Source organism: Mucor mucedo (assembly GCF_025094135.1).
Source record: "Mucor mucedo strain NRRL 3635 chromosome Unknown EV154scaffold_93, whole genome shotgun sequence".
NCBI classification, from domain to species: domain Eukaryota; kingdom Fungi; phylum Mucoromycota; class Mucoromycetes; order Mucorales; family Mucoraceae; genus Mucor; species Mucor mucedo.
The window spans coordinates 114,530-139,230 of NW_026252377.1; the positions used below are offsets into that span (position 1 = coordinate 114,530).

At 34.8% G+C, this 24,701-nt stretch overlaps 9 protein-coding genes across 9 annotated transcripts; 7 read left to right on the plus strand and 2 right to left on the minus strand.

Annotated features, from left to right (window-relative positions):
* The first annotated feature begins 276 nt into the window (after positions 1–276).
* Positions 277–1,917, plus strand: EV154DRAFT_519026 (uncharacterized protein). The gene is made up of 5 exons (XM_051602693.1): positions 277–699; positions 762–871; positions 934–1,177; positions 1,240–1,407; positions 1,461–1,917. Exons 1-5 carry the CDS (start codon positions 345–347, stop codon positions 1,592–1,594), a joined length of 1,011 nt encoding a protein of 336 aa, XP_051454450.1. The 5' UTR covers positions 277–344; the 3' UTR covers positions 1,595–1,917.
* A 317-nt stretch (positions 1,918–2,234) lies between these two features.
* On the plus strand, positions 2,235–4,330 carry EV154DRAFT_469605 (cofactor of BRCA1-domain-containing protein). The gene is made up of 6 exons (XM_051597825.1): positions 2,235–2,499; positions 2,566–2,871; positions 2,944–3,115; positions 3,171–3,307; positions 3,397–4,132; positions 4,193–4,330. Exons 1-6 carry the CDS (start codon positions 2,243–2,245, stop codon positions 4,301–4,303), a joined length of 1,719 nt encoding a protein of 572 aa, XP_051454451.1. The 5' UTR covers positions 2,235–2,242; the 3' UTR covers positions 4,304–4,330.
* Positions 4,331–4,671: 341 nt separating this feature from the next.
* Positions 4,672–8,206, plus strand: EV154DRAFT_594757 (uncharacterized protein; the record flags this gene model as incomplete). Its single annotated transcript, XM_051606980.1, has 7 exons — positions 4,672–4,935; positions 4,997–5,106; positions 5,176–5,772; positions 5,838–6,933; positions 7,020–7,601; positions 7,676–7,897; positions 7,962–8,206. 7 exons carry the CDS (start codon positions 4,672–4,674, stop codon positions 8,106–8,108), a joined length of 3,018 nt encoding a protein of 1,005 aa, XP_051454452.1. The 3' UTR covers positions 8,109–8,206.
* A 981-nt stretch (positions 8,207–9,187) lies between these two features.
* Positions 9,188–11,011, plus strand: EV154DRAFT_554186 (uncharacterized protein). Its single transcript, XM_051605172.1, has 3 exons — positions 9,188–9,528; positions 9,584–9,942; positions 10,004–11,011. The coding sequence occupies exons 1-3, from the start codon at positions 9,223–9,225 to the stop codon at positions 10,644–10,646; spliced, it is 1,308 nt and encodes a 435-aa protein (XP_051454453.1). The 5' UTR covers positions 9,188–9,222; the 3' UTR covers positions 10,647–11,011.
* A 722-nt stretch (positions 11,012–11,733) lies between these two features.
* On the plus strand, positions 11,734–13,342 carry EV154DRAFT_519034 (uncharacterized protein). The gene is made up of 3 exons (XM_051602694.1): positions 11,734–12,069; positions 12,124–12,476; positions 12,528–13,342. The coding sequence occupies exons 1-3, from the start codon at positions 11,764–11,766 to the stop codon at positions 13,156–13,158; spliced, it is 1,290 nt and encodes a 429-aa protein (XP_051454454.1). The 5' UTR covers positions 11,734–11,763; the 3' UTR covers positions 13,159–13,342.
* Positions 13,343–14,271: 929 nt separating this feature from the next.
* On the plus strand, positions 14,272–16,963 carry EV154DRAFT_469608 (uncharacterized protein). The gene is made up of 3 exons (XM_051597826.1): positions 14,272–14,624; positions 14,691–15,049; positions 15,126–16,963. The coding sequence occupies exons 1-3, from the start codon at positions 14,313–14,315 to the stop codon at positions 16,843–16,845; spliced, it is 2,391 nt and encodes a 796-aa protein (XP_051454455.1). The 5' UTR covers positions 14,272–14,312; the 3' UTR covers positions 16,846–16,963.
* Positions 16,964–19,119: 2,156 nt separating this feature from the next.
* EV154DRAFT_519039 (uncharacterized protein) lies at positions 19,120–20,207 on the plus strand. Its single transcript, XM_051602695.1, has 4 exons — positions 19,120–19,305; positions 19,366–19,432; positions 19,508–19,592; positions 19,667–20,207. The coding sequence occupies exons 1-4, from the start codon at positions 19,184–19,186 to the stop codon at positions 19,840–19,842; spliced, it is 450 nt and encodes a 149-aa protein (XP_051454456.1). The 5' UTR covers positions 19,120–19,183; the 3' UTR covers positions 19,843–20,207.
* Positions 20,208–20,387: 180 nt separating this feature from the next.
* Positions 20,388–21,341, minus strand: EV154DRAFT_519042 (uncharacterized protein). The gene is made up of 4 exons (XM_051602696.1): positions 21,279–21,341; positions 21,153–21,228; positions 20,553–21,084; positions 20,388–20,499 (listed from the first exon to the last, which is right to left on the minus strand). Exons 1-4 carry the CDS (start codon positions 21,325–21,327, stop codon positions 20,467–20,469), a joined length of 690 nt encoding a protein of 229 aa, XP_051454457.1. The 5' UTR covers positions 21,328–21,341; the 3' UTR covers positions 20,388–20,466.
* Positions 21,342–22,529: 1,188 nt separating this feature from the next.
* EV154DRAFT_324303 (uncharacterized protein) lies at positions 22,530–24,680 on the minus strand. Its single transcript, XM_051594964.1, has 5 exons — positions 24,642–24,680; positions 24,394–24,581; positions 23,808–24,330; positions 23,683–23,741; positions 22,530–23,627 (listed from the first exon to the last, which is right to left on the minus strand). The coding sequence occupies exons 2-5, from the start codon at positions 24,424–24,426 to the stop codon at positions 22,944–22,946; spliced, it is 1,299 nt and encodes a 432-aa protein (XP_051454458.1). The 5' UTR covers positions 24,427–24,581; positions 24,642–24,680; the 3' UTR covers positions 22,530–22,943.
* Positions 24,681–24,701: the final 21 nt, after the last annotated feature.

Sequence of the window (24,701 nt, forward strand, 5' to 3'; positions counted from 1 at the left end):
TAAGGAGTAAATCTAGCCCCCTTTTTTTAAAACACCGTAAAGCAGAAAATAAAAATAGTCTACCCTTTTTTTTCATGTAAACAATTAATATCTGATGATTATGCTCCTTCCACTCCTTTGGCTTTTATGCCCAATGGCATTGTACAATCTGAAACTGCCATAAAACACCGCCCTACCTAAAATGTAAACTCTTAAATTATGATAGGTTGCATATTTATGCGCACAGAAATCACCTTATTTTAATAAAAGCTAATCAAGATCAAATCATAAACATATATAAACACTGTTATCCCAACTTTTCGTTTGTTTTTTCTTGTGATGTTTTATTTTTCCCTAAAATTACAATGCTATTCCAAGATCTCCCACAAGAACTTATATCTCAAGTAATTTCCAACTTAAACAAAAGAGACATACTGTCGTTTCTTCAGTGCCATGCTAGTTCTTATTATAGGTCACTATATGATTCCTTTTGGTTTGATCTCTGTAGATTACATGGTATCCGTTACTGTCATCCGGACATTTCCTGGAAAGATTTATTCTGTTCCGATCAAGTTTCATCCATGTGCCCTCATTTGAATACAAACCTGTTTAATACCCGTTTTATCCGAGAAAAGAAACAATTGTTATGGTCCTCTTTTGATCAACGAACGGAAGCAAAGGACCGTGAGCTCTGCCTTCACCCATCTTGTGATTTTTTGGGTAAGTGTGTGCGTTGGTGGATTAATACCTTCAATTCATTAACGAGGTATATTTGTGCACAGGAGAGTCTGAAAGCTGTACCGATCATTATGCTGCAACCAAGCACAACCTTTCCATAAAAATAACACAGTTACACACGTTGGAAATATGGTGCAACACTTGTGTAAAAACCGTAAGTCAAAAAACATATAAAAGGGCGGAATGAATGCAATCTTAAAAAAGAAGTTTAAATAGATTGGCTTCGACTATTTTGCATCTAATGTCAAACAAGGCTTGAAATCGGAAAGTTACATCATGAAAAAACTGACTAAAAAATTAGCCTTGGTTACTCAAGAAACCGATAGCCAAGAATTAGCTTTATCGATTACCAAAGGTAGACAAGAGATTGAATCGGGTATTTTTAGAATACAATTTAGAAACTCAACAATGCATCTTGTCGAAAAAGACTGGTATACAACATGGTTAGCATTTATATCTGGTAAAATATGTCGCTTTTTCCGTTTTATTCTATTTTATTATCATCCTAACAAAATTCACCAGGTCAGTCGACGGAAATTCCAGGGGATCTCAACAATGAATCTCTTTTTCTATCTGATGGATCGCTTAATCCGACTTTATCTCTGGGAAAGCATTTTGAATTAATTGGTAACCTGACCCGCTGGTATATCGAGCGTGTTTATTCAGTATCTGGCAAAATCATATCATCAAGTAAGTAAATCCTCCCTACATAAAAACGGGTTAGATATTTATGTCTATATCAGACGAGTTATTAGAGGCTCCAGAGTACTGCAAACTTGCACATTCCATTAGAATTAGACAACAAATGAATCAGGCTGCTAGATACAGTGCGTACGGCTCCAACGGGCGGATTTCTAAAGTCAATCCGCGGTATTAAAAATTCCAAACAGCAGACTTTTTGTCTTCCAATCAACATTAAACATTCATGAACAATAAAAATCATATTTTAGTAGATATTTGGACCTTTTTTTACCACTAAGAATATGACGAAACACATTGTAATTTATAGCTGATAAAATAAATACTAATACGTCTCAATTGAGTATGGCCCTGGGTTTTTGCTACTTTTAATATGCGGAACAGCCACAATTTGCTTAACCACCTTTGTCACGCTGTACATTTCAATATCATTCAATTATTAAGTTGCATTTCCCTTTTTTAAATAAATATGTTATGGGCAGTTATTATGAACAAATGGCTGATTTTGACAGGGAAATAATTACTTTAATACAAGTTTGTAAGCCTCGTTTAGAATGACATAAAATCGAAGCGTGCTTGAGTTTAAAATCAAGGAAATAACAGGAGACAAAGGTAACGTCCCTGTCAGTATTACAATTTCTTAAAGTACAAAAATGCGGTACCTATATTCACCCGCGCCAAGAGATAGGTACTTTGTCATTTCACTCCAAATAAAAAAAAGGTCACGGAGCAGTCTTGTTTTTTCCATTTTGCATTTCAAAAAAAAAAGTCCACGCGAAAACTGGCCCGTGTTTATATTTATTATCCCTTTCTTTTTTATTTTAACATGACAGAACACAAAAAGTTATTAATTGGGCCCGCAGACGAGGAAATTAGAACCCTTTTGTCACAGTCAGGCGATCCTTTAGAAGCCATTCGATCCATACAACGAGACTATGGACTTGACCTTCCTGGAATTGACGACATGTATCCTTTACTTGATCTTTGCGGATATAGTCGTCTTGAAATCCATACTGCCTGTTTAGACGCTTTAAACAAGGCTACTGTATCTCTTATCCAAAAGCGAACTTTTCAATTGGAACAGTAAGTCAGCTACTATTTGTTATTCCAACCATGTAAAAAAGGGAGTCTAACGGCACCTTGTAATAGATTTGAGGATTTATTCGCCAGAACATTCCCATACATTCATATTCCCTTAATGCAGCCTATCCCCATGGCTTTATTAAAAAAGTTTGAACGATTTGTTGGCGAAAACATCATTGAAAAGTTAAAGTCCAACAGAGCTGTTTTCGACAATTGCCCCATGAACATTAAGCAACGTGTCTGGAAACAAGATGAACAATTTTTCCACCAAACCATGATCACATTATTAAACGATTATCATCACGACGTATCATTACAAGCTTTGGCTTTAAATCTAAGACCCGAGAGCTATCAAGAAATGATTGAAGAGAGGTAAAGGAGCAACCATTACAAGACCTATTTTTTATTTGCTTATGCTATTTTCGGTATTAACGATCCAGTTAGACGAACACATCCTATTGTTCTTAAAGTGATGGATACAATTGGCGAAGATCCTCAAATTTATATGATGTTTACTCAAATGATCAGAATCGTTTTCGAATCCACCCCTCATCCTAGTTTGTGCTCCTTGCGTGTAGATGTATTGATGAATTTCCATGATTTGGGTTGTGAACCTGTAAGTTATATCACCATACTAGATCCCCCTTGTTTATTAAACATTAGTTGTACAGATACTTCAGTTGGACAAATGTCATCAACTCATTTGGTCTCTCGATACTTGTGTACGCAACCAAAATATGGATGACACCATTATTGAAAAAATTAAGGAATGCTTTGACGACGTGAAAAACGGAACACCTCTTTATGGGTAATTTATATATTAACAGCAAGAGGGAGAGAGAGGGAGAGAGACAATATATATATGGATTGATACTGACAATTATTTTGGGTTGTTAGTGATTTTGCGATGGTATTGATGGATCCAATGATTTCCAACTTTTTAGCATCGTGTATTATTCGATGGTTGAGAAGTAGTGTGGAGAACAACATGGTGGACAATTTGGAAGAGCTGACAAACTACAATGGTAAACTTTTAAATTTAGCAGAACATGCTCCCAATGCGATTGCACACAACGCCAAAATCCCAAAACTCGATAAAGATTTAAAGTCGAAATATTGGAATGCTATCTGCTCCGTGATGATTGACGAAGAAAAAGATATATCATACCCTATGAAAGAGAGCGATGTTGAAGTGATCAGTGTCATGTTACGCCGCAGTGATATTGCTCGTAAAGTCTTTGTTCATTACCTTGTAGATCGCACTCAAGAAGGCGATGTGGCTACATTGGGTCGATGCTTGCCCCTGATCTTAAATACATGGCCGGGACCTGATTTCGAGGATAACGGAATCATTTATAAACAAACATATCTTAGTTTTATCAAAACCATGATCGACATCGTCTCAAAACGTAATTTATACGAATGCATTGCGGATGTAAGATGGAGACAAATCGTCGTTGAAGGTTTCTTCTTAAACGTCGTAGCTTGGGATAGTAAAATCCATGAACAAATGATTCGTTTCTTGGCAGAGTACTTTGTTGACCCAAAGGTCTTGATCAAGCTAGGACAACAAGTCGCTATTCTTGTCGAATGGGCTGATATCACTGTGATCAACGGTCATAAAGATAGCAAGGTACGATCAATCTTACACGCCTGATATCATTATACTGACTTACATCTTTTATTTATGTAGTATATTGACTCTTTAAGAGATTTATACAGGTTCCTTTTATCAAGATCTGCTACAGTATTAAATGGTGCTTTCAGTATCACTCCATCTGCAGTTATTCGATTTATTCAATAGGTTGAAATAAATTTAAACCCCAATCCATGCACATCTTTTTTTTTTTTTTTGTATGGTCTAAAATGTACTAAGGATGACTTGATTAATCTTTGCTTTTTGATTTATAACATAATTCACATGATATCTATCCATTCTTCCAGTACAGGAAACCATCAGGTCGTATGGGAAACCTCTTTGGATCAGAATATATACATTACGTTAAACTCAAGCAGAATATTGTAGTAAATGAGGGTTTTTAGGGATTTCCATCTGCTCAATTCGTGTAATTTTTTTTTTCAAGACGAGCAAAAGTTACTACGGCAGTCCCAGTTTTTTTCTCTCTCTCTTTCTTTTATACTTCTCCTTTTCCTCTTTTACGTTACATTAACATGGGAGTGCAAGGACTTTGGTCACTTTTAAATCCTGCAGCAAGACCCACACAATTAGATTCCTTGCGACAAAAAAGGATTGCAGTGGATGCATCCATATGGATTCACCAATTTATGCGAGCTATGCGTGACAAGGAAGGCAATGCTTTACGCAATGGTCATTTGTTGGGTTTTTTTCGTCGAATTTGCAAACTCTTATTTTTCGATATTAAGCCCGTCTTTGTCTTTGATGGCGGTGCTCCTGTTTTAAAACGATCCACTATTGTAAATGGATACACTCATGTTTTTTCTTTTTGAAAAAAAAAAATTGACATTCCTTTTTTAGATAATGAGGAGAAAACGTAGAGAAGGCATTCAGATGAATTTAAGAGCTACTGCTAAAAAAATCCTTACTACTCGAATGAAAGCTAGAGTGTTATTAGAACAAGAAAAAAAGTAAACTAAAAAAAAAAAAAAAAAAAAAAAAAATCATGCAAGAAATAGACCTTTAATAGTAAATGTAAGGTTACATGGACAAGATGAAAACTTTGTTTATGCAGCTGAATTAGAAAAAACTGCAGAAGCACTGCGCAAACCGATAAAATTAGATCAATATGAATTACCAGACGTACCAAAGAGAGAAATATATGAACTAGATCCACGGTTAGCGACACGAGAGGAAATACAAAATTTTGTAGATGAATTTACTCCTTCCGAAATGGATATCAATTCAGAAACATTTCAGTCTTTACCTCCCGAAATACAGTACGAAGTCATTCAGGACTTAAAAATTAAGTCACGTCAAACTTCATGGGCTCGACTGGATAAAATGGTGCAGGGCTCGGCCACTGCATTGGACTTTTCCAAGTATCAAATTAAATCGTTAAAGCATCGAAATACAATGACACAACGTCTTATGCAAATGAATACGGTAGCAGGCGGAAATGCTACCAGCGAGCCGTCTAGAATTGCAGGTGAACGCGGTAGAGAATATATCTTGTACAAAAATGAAGATCTTGATCAAGGTCTTGGTTGGAAGTTGCCAGGATTGACTGCCTCAGAACCTGTAGAATTGGATGGTCCGACGCGTCCAGAACCCAAAATGGAAGTGCCTGATGAAAGGTAAACATTAATAATAAAAAAATCTCATTCGATATGATTTACATATTCAAAAACTTAAAAAAAAGGTTAAGTGAGCCAGAAGATAAAGTGCAGGCTGCTATTGCGGCCAATCCAAAGCTAGCAGCTCTTTTTAGCGACTTTTTGGATGAAGAGGACGAAAAACGAGAAGCGGAAATACTAGACAGAGAGATGGATAAGGAAAATGAGGAGCCAGTAGAACCTCTAGTGGACGATATCCGTGCTTACATGGATGATGGTGAGGATGAGGATGCAATAAACCAAGTGATATCACGCATGTACCCTACTCAAGATCCAGTGCCCGTGGAGCAGGATATCACATTGACTTTGGATATAGACGATTTCTATAGATTATGGGTCTCTCGTATGCCAGATGCATTTGTTTACCTTCATTCTCTCAATGACCAGCATTTATCAATCATACGCTCGACTATCGAAGAAGACGACGTTGACACACTTCGCCGTCAATTGAAATCCATTTGTAAACAACGTGGAAAAACGAATGAAATTGATGAACTAGCTTTGGAGTCGCTTCAATTTCATGAAGCCTTTCTGGAAAGTGTCATTGCTTGGAACGAGAGAAATTTTGATATCCAATATGACGATTTTAAGGAACAAGAGTCATCCATGAAGTCACCGGTACAGATAAACGATATATCAGATGAAGAATATGTCCAGTTTGAAACCTTGCCTATTCAACATGATGAATTATTAAGCAGTGAAAAAAAAGGGGATGAAGACACGATGGATCTAGATGATAAGGTAGTCGTGTCAGATGAAGAAGCTGTTGGGTCAAGTGAGGACACACTAGTCCCGGAAGAACAAGGAACCGAAGAGAATCTCCAAGAAGAAGGAAAGAAAGGACAGGTTCCCTTAAATGGAAATTTAAAAGTATCTGATGAAATTGAGGAGGCGGATAGCGCGACTACAACAGTTCCGGATGACGATAATGCGGTTATTGTTGATGAAGACGACGATGATATAGACATCCACTTTTCCGAAGCACCACAAAGGATCTATAATTCATCACCACAAGACAAAGAGAATATAGCTAGAGAACATCTGCATATTGATATTCAACAATCCTTATTGCTTTCAGATGAACCGGATCTTGAAAAAAAGTTAGAGGACGAGGTTACGGAAGTTGACCAAAAAAAGAAGAGATACAAAATGAGCAAATACAAATTGGCTACAATTCAGAAGACGAACTAGAGGGGAATATCGACCAGGAAGACGACGAATTTGCTCGCTTTGTATCTGATATTGCATCCAAAGATATTGCGGATATCAGAAATAATCTCCAACAAGATCTAGAAGAATTAAACCAGGCACAGAAAAAGAATATGGGAAACACGGATGATATTACCGGTCAAATGATTAAAGAGATTCAAGAGCTTTTAAAATTGTTTGGTATACCGTATATGGTCGCTCCTATGGAAGCCGAAGCGCAGTGTGCTGAGTTGGAGTCTTTGGCCTTGGTGGATGGTACAATTACAGATGACTCCGATGTCTTTTTGTTTGGTGCTGGCCGTGTATACAAAAATATGTTTAACCAGCAACGCTTTGTAGAATGTTATCATAGCAAAGATATCGACCGAGAAATGCTATTAAATAGACAAAAGTTGATTCAATTAGCCTTCCTTTTAGGTAGTGATTATACAGACGGTATCCCTGGTGTGGGGCCTGTCACAGCCATGGAAATTTTGTTTGAATTTTCAACAACACCAGAGGAGCCATTGGAAGCACCTTTGCAAAAATTTAGAGATTGGTATAATGGAAATGTAGATGATACACCGTTCCAAAAAAAGTTTGTAAGTTTTAAAATATTCAAGTAGACATGCTATTCGGTACTGATGACTTATTTTGTTTTTTAACAAAAAAAAAGAGGAAACAGCATAGTGATTTGGAAATACCCGGGGACTTTCCTGACCCCCGCGTAAAAGACGCATATTACAATCCAACAGTGGATAAGTCTACCCAGAAGTTTGAATGGGGTCAGCCTCAGCTTGATTCGTTACGTGTCTTTTTAACCGAGGCATTTGGGTGGTCAGAAGAAAAGGCAGACGAAGTACTTTTGCCTGTACTACGTGAAATGAATAGCCGAAAGGTACAAAAAAAATTCATTGTTTTGCAAATATGATCATTTAATAAGAATACATTGTTTATTATAGGCCTCTGGGGAACAGCAAGTGATTAGCACCTACTTCAACTCATCTGGACACAGCGCATCTTCCACAAACACACATAAACATTCTAGCAAACGTGTGCAAAACATAGTAGAAAAGTGGAGGAAGCAAAAGAAGCCCAAAAATGCATAAAATTATATTAATAAACATGCTTCATGTGTACACCTGCCTTATCGAGAAAGGAAATACTGGACTGATAGAAACACCAGTTCATATATTATTGCTATAGGATAAATTTTTATTTTATACTTTGAAGTGGTTCTCTTGTCACTTAAGGACAAGACTACACTGACACACTTAAAAAAGCAATGATTTAGAAAATAAACCGTAGTCATATCCCGAACAATTGCATATTATCAAAGAGAAAGTTGAACCTACACTATAATATTGGTGATATTTTTTTAAAGCAAATTTAATTAAAAACATTTGAATAGCTATTGGCTTTTTATTTTTATTTTCAAAAAAGAAAAAAAGCCCTGTGTCCTGACGTTTCACAAGGAGAAAGATAATAAGCGAGTTAGATAAAGTACAGATGAAATCTCAACCCGGGAATTAGATAATACTTAACCGTATTGTGGTAATGACTCGAAAGTTGAGTAGGACTCTGATTAAAGACTCATGCTAGCCGAGTCCGAAAGGCTTCCGAGACACATGGACATCAAAGGACAGTGTGTTACGTGAAACAAAATGAGAATCAAGAAAGGAAAACATTTTAAACGAGCATTATCTTTTTGTTTTGCTTTAAAAGTAAAGTTGGAGGCTGCTGAAATATTTTGATATGGAGATTAAGTGGTGGGCTGACTGATGAATCCAAAACACGAATCAACCATAAAGAGATCTAGTATCGACTGTAGTATACCTTGTACGTACGATGTGGCAAAGTTATTATTTCGGAATCTTTCAGTAGGCGAGCCTAATTTTATCTACCACAACTGTGTAGGTAACAATTTGAATTACGTTTGGATTATTATAAACCCTTTTGCGGTGATCTACTAAAAAGCATTAGTGACAAAAAACTGACAAGTGGTGCAATTGTTGACAGATTGAAGGTTGGATTTAGATTTAAAAAATACTTGACGCCGAGGTCAGGTTATTTATTGGTGCTACAATATCCCAACATTTTAAGTATGTCAATTTATCTTGGCGTAACATCATACATCATAAAAGCTATAAACCATCTTTCTTTTCTTTTTTCTTTCTTTTATTTTTCCTTTATTTTCTTTTTTAACTTTTAACTTTTAATAAAATGGGTATTAAACCGTTTATCTCGATTGATTTGAAGGAAGATAGAGCTTATTATCAAGATGAAAGTATCCCAATTGTAATCAGTTTGCGCCTTGAAAAGGAATGGAGTAACCCTTCTCTTTTTGTCAGCTTTAAAGGATATGCTAGCTCTTACAAAAATAGTACTAGGCAGCACAACGAGAAAATTTTCGAAGATGAAAAATCGATCCCCATCGAAAATTATGATAAGCAACCGTACAACATGACATACGAGATTGATCACATTGTAAAGGTTGACGAGGGTAAAGAAATTCCTAGCTCCAAAGACGTAAGCATATATAAAAAATTCCTGAAAACAATACCTTTAAAGTCTTTTTAACTAGCATGAAGGTGGCAATGGTGGTAAAATCGAATATATGATCGAAGTTCGCTTGGAATCAATTGGGTTTTTTGGAAATACTAAACCCCTCGCACGTCAGATAATTATAGTCAAGCTTCTTGAAAAATTAGATATATCTAAAAACAGACTAATCGAATCACAGAAATCGACTGATTACTGGCCCGTTGCGAGTCGAGAAGCAGACATGTGTCAGCTGTCAGCCTATATCCCGCGTGAAGGATGGCTACGTGGTGCTTCAGTTGAAGTTCAGATCGATTTTAAACAACCCGTATCATATAACCATGTAAGCTATGTGACAGTTGAACTAATCAGCCAAGAATCTATCGCTTTAGCAAAAGACAGGTAGGAGGAGAGAATAACTTATATTACTTTGCCACTAAACTTTATTTTATTTTTAAAACAGCGTACTAGATCTTAGTTACAAGTTGAACGAGAAAATCATTTCAAAGGATACAAGAGATGTGGAAATGCACTCAACAATCAATCGAATGAGAGTTTTCAATCAACAAATTTATTTTTCTCTTTTGCCTGAGCTAATACCAACAATAAGTACATCCGTTGCCAAGGTGGTTAACTTAAATTACAAACTTCGTGTTTCGGTTGTACTCCCTGGAAAAAACAAAAATCTACGTGTGGATTTGCCTCTTGTTATTGGTACGACAACAACTTTAACATCAGAGCCTAATAACAAACCTCATACTCGTGCGGCTACTCCAAACATGACCGAGTATCAAGATGATCCAGGTGAATATACTACAGATTCAGATAGATCTTCCCCATGCTCAATTCGGTGCTCTGAATGTGCACTTCCTTTTACTTTAACTATGCCCCAACCTCCTGTCTATTATCATAACTGTCCCGAAGATTATCTTCAGGCACCAGCAGAAGGAAACACTTACTTTTCACCTGCCAGTAGTACAGCGTACATGTCACCAATTGTAAATGCCTCATCTGCAAGCAGCCCGACACCATATCATTCTGCTAATACCAGTGGCACATCACGCACATATGAATGTTTTATGCAGAAACCGGCATCCAGATTTTGATACTCTCCAGCGGGTATTTGAATCTTCTGAAGAAACTGTCTTTTCACCCATACAAGATAACGCAAAGTATACCAAAGTCTATGAGTTTGAGGTTGGGATATTATAAAATACCACCTATAAATAAACAATTGTAATGCGAGTGATATCGTTATCGACCCATTTTTGTTTAAAATTTGTATATCATAAAATAGCGATTCTTCAAAATAGCATGGTATGTCTAATTTTCTCTTGAGATTTGGAGCGATTTCGAGAGTTTCAATGGAAATTTAGGTAGTACTAGCTGAAAATTAAGCAGTATACAAGTACTTCTATAAAACACAAAATGCTCTCCCAAAGATCGTTTAACAATTTACAAATTATCAAAGAACGATAAATAAAAATAATTATTGATATATAGAACATACTCATTTTATGATTGATATTCTATAAATATCTCTAATGTTGTTTGTAGTCCGAGTTGTCAGTTACTGATGAATCATTAACTATCAACACCTTCAGCAGTAGCAATAGAAACTGTGTAATCGGTATTTCGATCATTCTGCCATTATATACGAACTATTACCCTGAATGTAATTGTTTTAAATAGAGAACAAGATGTTCTTTTAATCTTTTTGCTTTTCTCTAGTGACTTTATAGAATTTTGTCTAGACCGTTACTTATGAAACGTTGTGTTTTCTAGTTTACCTTGCTGAGGTAAAGTAAAGATAGAAACTAGCATTGAGTGTGAAATTGATTTTTGATTTTTAGATGTAATGGGGTAGGATGATATACGCATTATTCGTAGGACGTTGGTTTAAACATCGTACTTCTTACATATGTTTTTACTCGAGGCTTTTCGTTAGATCAAATTATAGAAACTCTGTTTCCTGTGTCATTAAGAATGAAAAAACACTAGATACATAAAAAAATTAAAAAAGGAAATGGTAAAAAAACTTAGCAAGTGGCGCAATGATTTTTCTATTTAGAAAAATCCAGTTAAAGCTGTAGTGGTTACACTGATGCCACAACGGCTTGGCTTCAAGGTAAAAAGTTCTCTTATAAAAACCACAAAGGTCTAAATTGGCTTCTTTTTTTTTTTTTTTTTTTTTTTTTTTTTTTTTTAGTTGAAAAAAAAAAAATGGGTAAACCACAAATTTCGATCAGACTTAAGGAAAACGAAAGCTGTTATCAGGAGGATGAAAATATTCCAGTTTTGATCCATTTACGTCTTGGCAAGGAATGGAAAAACCCTTCTCTTACCATCCGCTTTAAAGGATGTGCTAGCTCTTACAAGAACAGTATCAAGCAACACATGGAGACGATTTTCGAATATGAGCAACCAATCCCTATTGAGATTTACAATAAGCATCCTTATAATACAACACACAAGATTGATCATTCTGTAATGATTCCTCCGGATATCAAAATCCCTAATTCCAAAGACGTAAGTGTGTTTAAAAAATAATTTTAAGAGAAGCCTACGAATTCATTCGTTTAGTTGAATGGTGGTTGTGGTGGGAAAATTGAATATACAATCGAAGTACATCTAGAATCAGAGGGAATTTTCAAAAACGTTGCACTTGCAAATCAAACTATAACAGTTGCTCTTGCTGCTAAATTAGATATTACCGAGAATAAACTAGAAGAACAAAAGGAGTCGACTAGATGCTGGCCACAGGAACAAGGAGCAGATACTTGCACACTTACAGCTTGTATTCCTCATGGGGGATGGTTACGTGGTACATTAATTGGAGTTCAGATCTACTTCAGGCAGCCTGAAATCTATCAACCTGTTAAAGCTGTTAAGGTTGAGTTCATTTGTCAAGAATTTATTGCTTTAGCTAAAGACAGGTAAAAGAGGGGGAAACGACATATCTCTTTGTCACTAAAATATTGAAATAGCATACCTGATACAACTTACCAGTTGAACGATGAGATTATCCAAACTACTAAAAAAGATGTGGTAATGCAGTCTATATTCGGTCAAATGAAAGCCTTTTATCAAGACGTTGAGATTCCCATCCCACTTTATTTGACACCAACAATAAGCAAATCTATTGCCAAGGTAATGAGATTAGATTACAAAATTCGTGTTACCATTGAGCTTCCAGGTAAGCAAAAGGCTCTCTCTGTGGATTTGCCTTTTGTGATCGGTACAGAAAAACCCGACAAAAACAACTTTATGAGGCAGGAGGTACATTTTGGTGACAATCAGTCTCGTCAATTTGGTAATCATATAGAAGTACTCAACACGACTAATCAACAAGAAAGTACAGGTGAATATCTTACAGATAGATATCGCCCAACCCCATTTCAATACCCTCCGATTCAAGCCGTAGTTCCTTCACATCCGTTCGGATACCCTTCAAACCCAATTATAAATTTTCCAGCTCTTTTCCCTCCCCGGAATGCGTCCAACAACACATATCTATCAATGGTCAGCAGTACAGTTTATATGGCACCGTATAATCCTAGTGCCGAATCATCAAACCAAACCCGATCAAATTCCAATCCCATTTTTCAATACTTATAGTCAATTTTACAGGTACAAGCTTAAACCACTCATGTAGCACAAACTAGAAGGTACAAAGAGTATTGTCATATACAATCCCGCAATAGGGTGTAATTTGTGGATGAATACTTTGATATTAAGTTACTTAGATGTAGTTTTTGTAATAAAATGGAATCAATTGGCCGGAATATTTTATGCTTTCTTTCGGAGGACTCAGAGCGGGTTTGTTTGTTTCTACCCAAGCATAATTTTAAAACAAAACCTGATCAAGTGTGCCATCAATTATAAAAATGCTTGTGGATGTAGAAATACAAAGTAGTTTTTCTTGATTCTACGAAACACCAAATTGCTTGTGGTACATGAAGGAGAGATTTTGGAAAGTTTTGTTCACCTTTGATGACACCACTGGGTGTGATTATGATAAAATTATAAAGCAACAGTTCAATAGTTGTGCCCACATAAATGTATTTTAGCTTAGTTTTTTTTTTCCTTTTTTTTTTTGGTGATAAGCAGATATGAGTCACACTAAATGCGTTGCTCATATAACAATTATAATCCGTGTATGGAAACAAAGTATTTATGTCTTCGGTGGTTTTTTCTCATATACCGTCTAATAAGTAATGACATTTTTTTTTAAAAAAAAATAGTAAAAACGACAGCTACTTAAAAAATAAAAATACTACAACATTCTATAAATAATATTATGCGTTTGTATCAGTCTGACTTTGACTCGATCTCTGCGTATCTGTGTAACGAAAATCTTAAAACAAATATGATTGTATTGTTCTACAAGTTTATCATCGATCAATTTAAGACTTCTTTTGATCAATTGATTGGTGCCTAAGGGATGACAACAACAACTTAAAATTGGCATTATAATAAAATGTGTAGCATATTATCGTTAATAGATTAAGCAAACAAACAAAAACCTAAAACCTAAAATTCTATTTTTTTTAGATATGATGTCATTAACACAGTGAGTAGCAAAAAAAAAAAAAAAGAAGAGTGGCAAAATATAAATAAGTGGCGTTTACAGTGATAACATCATAAAGAAAAAATAATTGGGGCAATCTGGGTAACATTGTGCCACAACGGCAAACGCCAAGATGTGATATTTATACCACCTTTTCGAAAAAAGTTTTTTTCTTCTCTTTTCTCTAACTTTTAAATGAAAAATGGGCGAAAAACCAATTGTTTCAATTAAACTCAAAGATAACAAACCTTTTTATTTTGAAGACGAAAGGATTCAAGTCACTATCAACTTGCAGCTCAAAAAGGTTTTAAAAAACCCCTTCCTTATTATCAGATTTAAAGGACGAGCCAGCTCCTACTGCAACAAAATCACCCACCACTTTGAAAATATCTTCACATACGAAAAAGAAATCCCGATAAAGCATTACAATAAACTTCCTTACATAAACAGAGCAGTTGAATTTGATTACAGTGTAGAAGTTCCCAATAATGTCAGAATCCCCAGTTACAGAGATGTTAGTTTAAAAATATTAGTAACAATATTCACACTCACTCTAACCATATATTCATTGGTATATTAGTTAATCGATGGCAAGGATGGCGGTAAAATCAAGTACACAGTTGAAATTCGCTTGGGATCAACGCGATTTTTCAAGAAAACTATAAGAGCAAAAAGTAGTATTGCCCTCCCTCTTGTTGCCAAAGTGGATATTGATATGAATGGATTAGAGAAACAAAAGGAAACGAGTATTTCTTGGCCACAGGAAGAAAAGGACGAAGACACGTATGTACTTTCGGCTAGTATTCCCCATGAAGGATGGCTTCTTGGAACAACAATCGATGTTGAAATTAATTTAAAACAACCCAAAATACATGTCCCTGTCGAATCTGTTGTAGTTGAACTAATTTGCCAAGAAAGCATTGCCTCCGTTAGAGACCGGTAAAATTAAAAGCAAAAAAAAAAAAAAAAAAAAAAAAAGAAGGTGTCACTAAAACATTATTTGTGCTTCAAATAGTGTACCAGAAACAACCTGGCAATTAGACGATAGAATTGTTGAAAAATACTCTTTGAAGGGCGAAATTTTGGCTTCCACTCAACCTATCACGCTTCCTATACCATCTAATTTAACACCAACAATAAGCAGTCTGAGCGCCAAGGTGATGAGGCTAGATTACAAACTTCGTGTCACGGTTGAACTTCAAAATAGAAACAGGGTGCTCTCTGTAAATTTGCCTCTGGTCATTGGTACAAAGCGAACATTCCATCAAAAGCCCGCTGTAGAAGATCTAGATTCTAGTAACCATGAAACACATCAATCAAACGATCCTAATTTATCAAACTGTGCCCCCAATTCATTTGGCTATTATTTTAATTCACCTGAGTACTACCCCCATCCATTTGGACTTTCTGGAGCAAGAAAAAGAACATGTCTATCATCTGTACGTAGTACATTGTGTATGTCACCATACTTTAGTGTTGGCCCAGTAGATAGTCCCTCTTACTTTCAATCCTCTTCTACCAGAAGTATGTCTCTTGTGTACCCATCTCATCAACAACCATCGTCCCCAGCAATCATTTTAGGGACAGATAGTCACAATATTTTTCCACAGCCTAATTTGTCCCCAATGCAGTGCATACCAGAAGATACCTCAAACAACCGAAATGCTTCACGTACCATGGGGTCTCCCTTCAATAAGTATCTCTTCACTAATGAATCTTACGCCCAGACATTTGGTTTGCTACAACAATATCAATTTTCTCTGGAGAAGGATGAACGCAGCAATCAACTTGAAGAGCTTTCGTGTGATAGTTTATATTTGGAGGCTATCGAGGAGAACTCCATAATCATCTCGCTGTCTGAATTCACTGGTATGAAATTTAAAAGCAAAAGCTTGAACCTGATTCTTCGAGAACATTTTCCAAATGGGCTAGGACTTCGGGCAAGAAATGTAAATAAAGAACTTAAACATATAGAAATCAATTTTGGATCTGCTGCAGAAAGAGACGAGGCTTTGGCGAAGAAACTTGTAATTTTTAACAAAACAATTAGAATCAGTCGTCCATTGGATAAAGATACAACAGTAATTAAAGTTGAAGTTTCCAACATTCCAATGCAAAGTGAAGATCTCTTGAAGTCCCATATGATCGATATATTTAAGCAGTATGGAGAAATTTTAAAAATAGGAATTTATCGTGTTACAGATGGTGGCTGGTTCACAGGAAAAGGCTTTGTTACACTCCGGAAGCACAAATCGGATTCAATGTACCACCAACTCGCACCTCAAATTACCTCATGGAAAGCAAATACAAAGCTGCATCTGGCTTACTTGAATATAAGCCCAACATGTAAATACTGTCATGGAGAGCATAATCAATCAAAATGCCCCATGATATCGGCGAAGAAGAGAGCCTGCTTTCAGTGCGGAAGTCCCGGTCATTTGAAAGCCAATTGTCCTTTAGCCTCATGGAATCATAGAAAAAACACCAAGGGTAGTGCTGGATCGCTATCCAACAACATTACTTCGCAAGACCTTCCTGTTCCTGAACTGTACGAATCAGATATTCAATCGATTTCTATGAGTGGAGATTCGCTGGCGAACTCTGATGATGATGATACTGTAGAACGCACTTTCGATAACAACCATAGATGCGATCTGAAGAAAAAAAGATATATTACCATAAATAATATATGTGGTCATATTGAATTAAATAGAATAAATACATTAGAAGTTTGATTAGATTGAATTACATGGCATTAAAAAAAGAACAAGAAGATGCAATAAAATGCCAAAACCAAAATACTTGCCCCGATAAACCCTCTATGATTTTTATTAATTCCGCATCATTCTGCCCACTTTTATTTCGAGCGATTATATGATAACTATTATTACCCATTTATTTTTATTTCTTGGCAAGTTTTTCACATCTGTCTGGCAGCCACCACTTTAGTTTTCTGTTAGGTATCAATAAATACCGTGATGACCTACATTAGTGATCACATTAAAATATTCTCCTACAGTCCCACTCCAAATTGCTTTTATTACGAAAGTGTTGTCGTAAGGAATGAACTGATAAAGTGAAGGTTATGCCTTTATATTGCCACTTTCGAGAATGGTCCGTTTTACACTTTATTATAACTAACTAACTTTTTACTACTATCACATTTTTTTGAGATTTAGAAATATCTTTAAGGGTTGTAGTCGTAAAATTAAGGATAGCTTGGCTTGGTTTTTTTTTTTAAAAAAAAACACTGTGTATGCTTTATTATGAATTATTAATGAATTTAAGAATAAGCGAGTGTTAGCGGATTTTCCACAAATATAGGCCACCTCACAGAATCATAAGTGTCGTCGCCCTTTGTTCTAATTGACAACTGCAGCGTATAATTATAGTTGACATGTTTGAAATCTAATATTATTGGTTGCCTTGATCCCCTTGGGTATATGACCTCCTGTTCACATTTTGCACCTTCGGTGTTTTCATCTAAAAGAAAACAATGATTTGGTACAAGCTCTTCAAAATAATCCACTCTAATCAATTCTAGAAAACATAATATACTAAAAGTATTAAAATCAAACTATTATATACTCAGGCACAAAATGATTACCAACACGTAAACTGTCATCAATTCTTTTTTCAAAGTATAGCTCAAATTCTAGAGCCAACCCTGTTATGGGAACTGGCTGTCCTTTCTGAACAACCACTAAGAAACTACCATTCTCCACGAGAGTATTTCTACCATCTTCATTAAAGTCTGTACATAAAAACGGAATATAACTTGAAATCCTCCAAGTAAGAAACCGTATTCCATAGGTCTCTCTGAAGACCTGGCCCAACGTCCCATTGCTAAATCTGTCAAACATATATGGCTTGTTGCGTGCAATATCTTGTTCTAACAACTGTCTAAATGATTCGTGTAACACAATTCCTTTTGTATCTTTTTCCTTTGATTCGATACTAATTTCAATGGACTCTTGCACTAGTTTGATATATGTGTCGTATATATTCGATCTGTATGGTAAGTCAAATGCATTTCCTATTACAAAAAGATAATCCAATTCATAGTTTGAAAATAATGTAGCGTTATTCATTGAAGATGCTATTATTGTCGCAATGTTTTGTAATACTGGCTTTAAACCTATTTCAATGATGTTGCGAAGAAACAGAACAGTTTTGCAAGCACAATCAACACCAATATCAAACTCTTTTTTAAATTCCATATCCAATCTTGCGCTATTCGAATTCATCTACAAGAAATTTGTTAGCTGAAGTATATTGAACTATATATAATATTTGACTTACGATTTCTGATATACACATTTTTAGTTTTTGGTAAACATTCCTATAATCAAATTCATGTACTTCACTTCCAGCATTCTGATGGATACTACAGTAATTAAAGTGTATGCTAGATACCATGTTCTTACAAAGGGACTCGTACGCGTTCTCAACATGTATAATCTTGTCCTGAATAATAATTGTAGCGGCAATTTTCTCAAATGATGATAGCTTGACGACTTGGTGTAAGGTCAGTTGAATATGTTTTGGATGTATATGTGCGACAACAAAGTAAGATTTCATCTTAAAGTCCAAGTCTGTTAGTCGTTGTTGAATAGCAGGTAAGATTTCTTCACCGTAGGAAAATATTTGGGCTTTTCGTAGTCTGTTGTCTTTCTGAAGTACCCCACTTGCATATAATAATTCATTCAGCCTCTCTTTTGAACCGAATACTTTATCCAGTAAATACTTGTCGACGGATACAGTAAAAGCAATATTTTTGTTTTTCCATTCATCTCCATAATCCTCGTCTAATGTTTGTTCTATAAACTTGTTTAAGCTATAAAAATATGTTCTTAAGTAGCTATCCACATAAATATTTTGATGAATAGCAATTAAATCATTATCATTCGGAACACAAAATACATTATCAACCGAAAGCCTATCATCTAACTTAAGCTTATTTTAACTCCTATCTTCAATTCTTATAAAAAATAGATAGAAAACCATACCTCCAATTTTTTTCTGTTGGTCCTTGTTTTTATTTGTCGAATAGTTTGGCCAAAAGTAATATTCATGATTCTTTTTAGTACGCTTTTTTTCATAAAAGCTTTCTTAATCCCATTCTTTTTCATTTGGTTTCGACTTGGATATCCTTCCAAACGGTTACAGAAACAGACATTAAACATAGAATTATCCTGTGTACAATCAAAATTACAATCTAAAAAGATTATATTTAATGATTTTTACTTGCTAACCATGTGTAATATCGGCCTCTGGTATAATTCATGTTGTCCGATAAAGCTATTGATTGGTTGCAAATCACTATATATTGTCATGATGTAAGGGTTAGTATTGGCATACAGTGTTGTTTATTGTCTAATTTTCAGACAACATTACCACTTTATGCTTTTTACAAAATTTACAGCACTGTCATCTTTTCCCACATGTTTTAATGTAGCTTCCACTTTGGCAGGAAATATGTCTGCTTAAAAAAATTCAGAATTTACATTTAACTAGCCGGCAATAATATACTGCTTTTGTCACAGAATCTCCTACCTATGTTTAGAATGCAAATAGAATCTGTAGAATTATCAAACTGTTTCCTTCTTGTATTGGATGGTATAATTGCTGGTAATCTTCCCTTGTTAGATTCTTTGATCTTTTTCTGTATAAGTCTATCTGTTCCAGACCTAACATACTCTTTATCAAGTCTAAAACAAAAACTTTTGTAGAAATCCTTAAAGTTGTGTGACATCAGTTTATAACGGACTTTCTGATGGTCACTATACGCAGTCAACCACTTTTCGATAAGCTTCAATAATATCAACGCATGATGGTCATGTGACATATATTTGGCAAATGAGATCAACACTGTTGTGGATTTTTCCTTGTTTATATCCTGAAATAATACATCCATTTTATTCTTGAAAAATGCTTCCTCCTCCAAGAATCTTCCGTAGAAATCAGTTATAGTTATTGACTTGAGATCACGAGATTTCTCGACATCTAGATACTGCAATTCTTCATACTTCCATTGTAAATATCTGAGCGGTCTATAGTTAAATAGCTTTTGAAAAGGTACAAAATTTAATATGTCCTATAAACCAATTTAACATTTTTTAAGATAAAACCAGATGTACTTCTTGTATCTTTGAGATACCTTATCAGAAACTTTGAGTTTAGTTTCGGGGTCAAACTTTTGTCGTATCCATTGTATAAGTCCTTCCAGGTTGGCTTCATTTGTAAGAGATTCAATCAGTCTTGTAGGATTTTGAATTGATACAGAGTTACACAGATTTTCTACAATCGCTTTGGTCCTCGTTTGTTTTTCTTTTAATTCAAAAGGGAATATAAACTCAACTGACTTTAATGATCGTGGAACATACTTGCTATCTAGTGACGTTAGAGGAGGATATTGGGCTGAAAATAAATCTAGATTTACGTATATTTTGGCTTCAACAAAATCCAAAGAGCACATAACGTACTGTCTACCATGTTCCAACTCCATTTTTCTAGCTAAATAATTGTTTTCTGTTTGAATATATCGAAACATTGATTCTAGTGGAGTAAAAAAAAGCAATATATCGCAATGATCATGTTTGTTGATGAGACCAGCGGAAATAAAGAGGGGACGGATTAATTTTTCTTGAATCTCGTAGTTCCATTCTGTGGGTAGCGTAAATGCATAGCAAAAGTCCGACTTTGAACATTTCAAGGAGCTTTCCCAATTGTTTATTTCTTCTTGTAGAAATTTTATTACTTCTTGCGTTATAACGAAACCATGAACATCCGATTTAAACTCTCTTTGTGATTCTCTCAAAAATATATTGTTAAGTTCGGTAAATATGTTGGGAACGTAACAAAGACCTAATTCATCTCCTTTAAGCTTCAATTTTTCCACTTCTAACTTTCCTCTAGCTACAACGTATTTACTGACAATATCATAAACTATAGAAGGAAATATCACATGTTGTCTATATCGTACAACTCAAAGCCTTAGAAAAAAAACTTGGTTTTATGATTTTCAATGAGTCACGCTTACTTTTTTTCGTAATCCCAATCGCCGTTATGGTCATCATTGCAAATACTATTCGATACTAAATGTATAAAATCAAATCCTATTTTATGTAAATATTAATTCTGATGTAAAATGAATCGATTCCTATACCAAAGCTGATACAATGTTTATATCGAGAAAAATCACAATATTGTTCCATTTTTTTTTGTCGAGTTGTAAAAGAAAGAGAAGGGTATCAACAGAGCAGAAACCGTAAAAATAAAATTACCTCGTCCCAATATGTCTCCAAAAAATTGATAGTGATCCCACAATAACTTATCTATAAATACAGACGTGTGAAAAGCATGACCTTTTGCAAAAAAAAAAAAAAAAAAAAAAAAAAAAAAACAAACAAACTCTTCAAACAGCCGATAGACATCACAAATAAATAATTTTTTGTAGCGAGTATTATAACCTTTTTTGACCAAAGACATACTAATGGCCATATGTACTAAATTATGGTTAGAAGAAATAGGGAAAAATCTCATGACTATCTCAAATCCCAAATCTTTTGGGCGGTAATATGAAAGAACTTGGAATTCGTGCAAAAGATGACAATGAACAGAAAATGCAGCAAGCCCCTGTTTAAATTGAAGGTAAAGTTAAGCTGCAACAAAGGATCATGTTTTAGCTGATTGATAAGATAGATCATACCGTCAATTATCCTGCTCAAGGTAATACGTGAGGGCCATATATTTAAAATTTTAATTTAAATTCTAAAGCTCACATGCTCGGTATATGTATGCCTGAGTCATGTATACTCAGACATTTACCGTATAAACGTTGTTTACGTCAATGAGGTCTTTTTGGTTACAATTCGCATCCTTAAATATCAACTAAATCTAGCACTGAAAAAGCTAATACCAAGATGCACTTGTTTTTCCCAAATACAAACCTACATGTAACTGTTGTCTCGAAAATCTTACTGTCCTATTATTACTGCGAAAAAAGAACCTGCCTCCAGTGCAGAATTCTTGGTCAATTTATAGCAAATTATCCTTTGGTCTTATCAAATGAAAGCAAACCCCTTGAATAGTGTTAAATAATTTCCCCATAAAAATATTGTTTCACAAGAGCTTTTTGTTCCTGAACCTACAAATCAGATGATAAAACAGTATCTATGAACGAAGATACGAGTAACGTATATTCTGCTGATGGTACAACTGTAGTCACTTGCTATGGCTATCCTAAGTTTAATATTTGAAGAGAGAAATATTCCACTAACTGACACTTCATGCAGATATTCTGAATATAATGTAGTGAGAAGTAAACAATAACTGTAAAAAAATCACACTTTAAGTACTCAGAGTTTACTTCTATAATAAAATTTCATAAATTGAAGCACAAAAATTATAAGATTGTCTTTCATGTAAGTAACTTAGTTAAACTTTAATTCATAAACCCTTATAATTTCACAAAAGAAAGAACCAGAATATACTCTTTCTAGGTTTATTAATGGGAGTAATACAAAAAGGCTTGACGTGAAAAAATATGGGTGTTTAAGTATATGCGAGTGTTAATGGATTCTCAACAAATATGGGCCATTTTGCAGAATTAGAAGTATCATCACCCTTTGCTCTAACTGACAATTGTAGGGTGTAGTCATAATTGACATGTTTAAAATCCAATATAACTGGTTGAGTTGATCCCCGTGGGTATACGACATCTAGTTCACACTTCACACCTTCAGTATTTTCTTCCAAAAGTATCGACTTGTTCTCTGAAAGGTCGTCAAAATGGTCCATTCTAATCAATTCTAAAAAATATATATAAACATTATTTATGAATCCCAATTGTATACCTAGACCCAAAGTAGTTACCAGCACGTAAACTGTCATCCAGTCGTTCTTTAAAGTATAGCTCAAATTCTAAAGCCAACCCTGTTATGGGAACTGGCTGTCCTTTCTGAACAACCACTAAGAAACTTCCATTCTCCACGAGAGTATTTTTACCATCTTCATTGAAGTCTGTACATGAAAACGGAATATAACTTGAAATCCTCCAAGTAAGAAACCGTATGCCATAGGTCTCTCTGAAAACCTGGCCCAAGGTCCCAATGCTAAATCTATCAAACATGTATGGTTTTTTGTGTGTAGTAACTTGTTCCAACAAATGGCGAAATGATTCATGTAACACAATTCCTTTTGTATCTTTTTCCTTTGATTCAATACTGATATTAATGGCTTCCTGTACAAGTTTAATGTATGTATAATAGATTGCTGATTTGTATGGTAAGTCAAATACGTTTCCTATTACAAAAAGATAATCCAATTCATAGTTTGAAAATAATGTAGCGTTATTCATTGAAGATGCTATTATTGTCGCAATGTTTTGTAATACTGGCTTCAAACCTATTTCAATGATGTTGCGAAGAAACAGAACAGTTTTGCAATCACAATCATTACCGATATTAAAGTTGTTTTTAAATTTCATATCCAAACTTGTGATATTAGAATTCATCTAAAAATATTTGGTTAGCTGAAGCATATTGAATTATAAATAATATTCCGCTTACTATTTCAACTACACACAGTTTTAGTTTTTGATAAACATTCTTATAACCAAAGCAATGTGCTTGACTTTCGACACTACAACTATTAACATGTATGCTTGATAGCATGTTCATCCAAATATTCTTACAAAGGGAGTCGTATACATCCTCGATCTGTACAATCTCATCTTGAATTATAATAGTAGCAGTATTTTCTTCATACGACGACAGCTTGACGACTTGGTGTAAGGTCAGTTGAATATGTTTTGGGTGTATCTGTGCGACAACAAAGTAAGATTTCATCTTAAAGTCCAAGTCTGTTAGTCGTTGTTGAATAGCCGGTAAGATTTCTTCACCGTAGGAAAATATTTGGGCTTTTCGTAGTCTGTTGTCTTTCTGGAGTACCCCACTTGCATAAAATAATTCATTCAGCCTCTCTTTTGAACCGAATACTTTATCCAGTAAATACTTGTCGACGGATACAGTAAAAGCAATATTTTTGTTTTTCCATTCATCTCCATAATCCTCGTCTAGTTTTTCTTCTATAAATTTGTTTAAGCTATAAAGATACGCTATCAAAAAACAATTGACATAAACATGTTGATGAATAGCAATGGAATCTTCCTCATTGCCAGCAGAAGGTCTATGATCCATCGAAAACACATCATCTATCTTAGGATCACTTAAAATCCATAATGCGTAATTTTAGTAATCATAAGAAATAGAAAACTATACCTTCAATTTTGTACTGCTGACTTTCACTTTCATTTCTTCTAATAAGGTTGCCAAAAGTAGTTCTCATGAGTCGTTTCAGTATGCTTGCTTTCATAAGAGCTCTCATAATTCCGTTCTTTTCTAATTGGGTGCTATTTGGATACACTTTTAAATGGTCACCAAAACAAAATTTTAAACATAAGATCATTCTAAACATAATTACTGTTAAAGCCTAAAAACATTATATTAATTGATTGTTACCTGCTGACCATATAAAGTATTGGTCTCTGGTATAATTCGTGTCGTTTAATAAAGCTGTTGATTGGTCG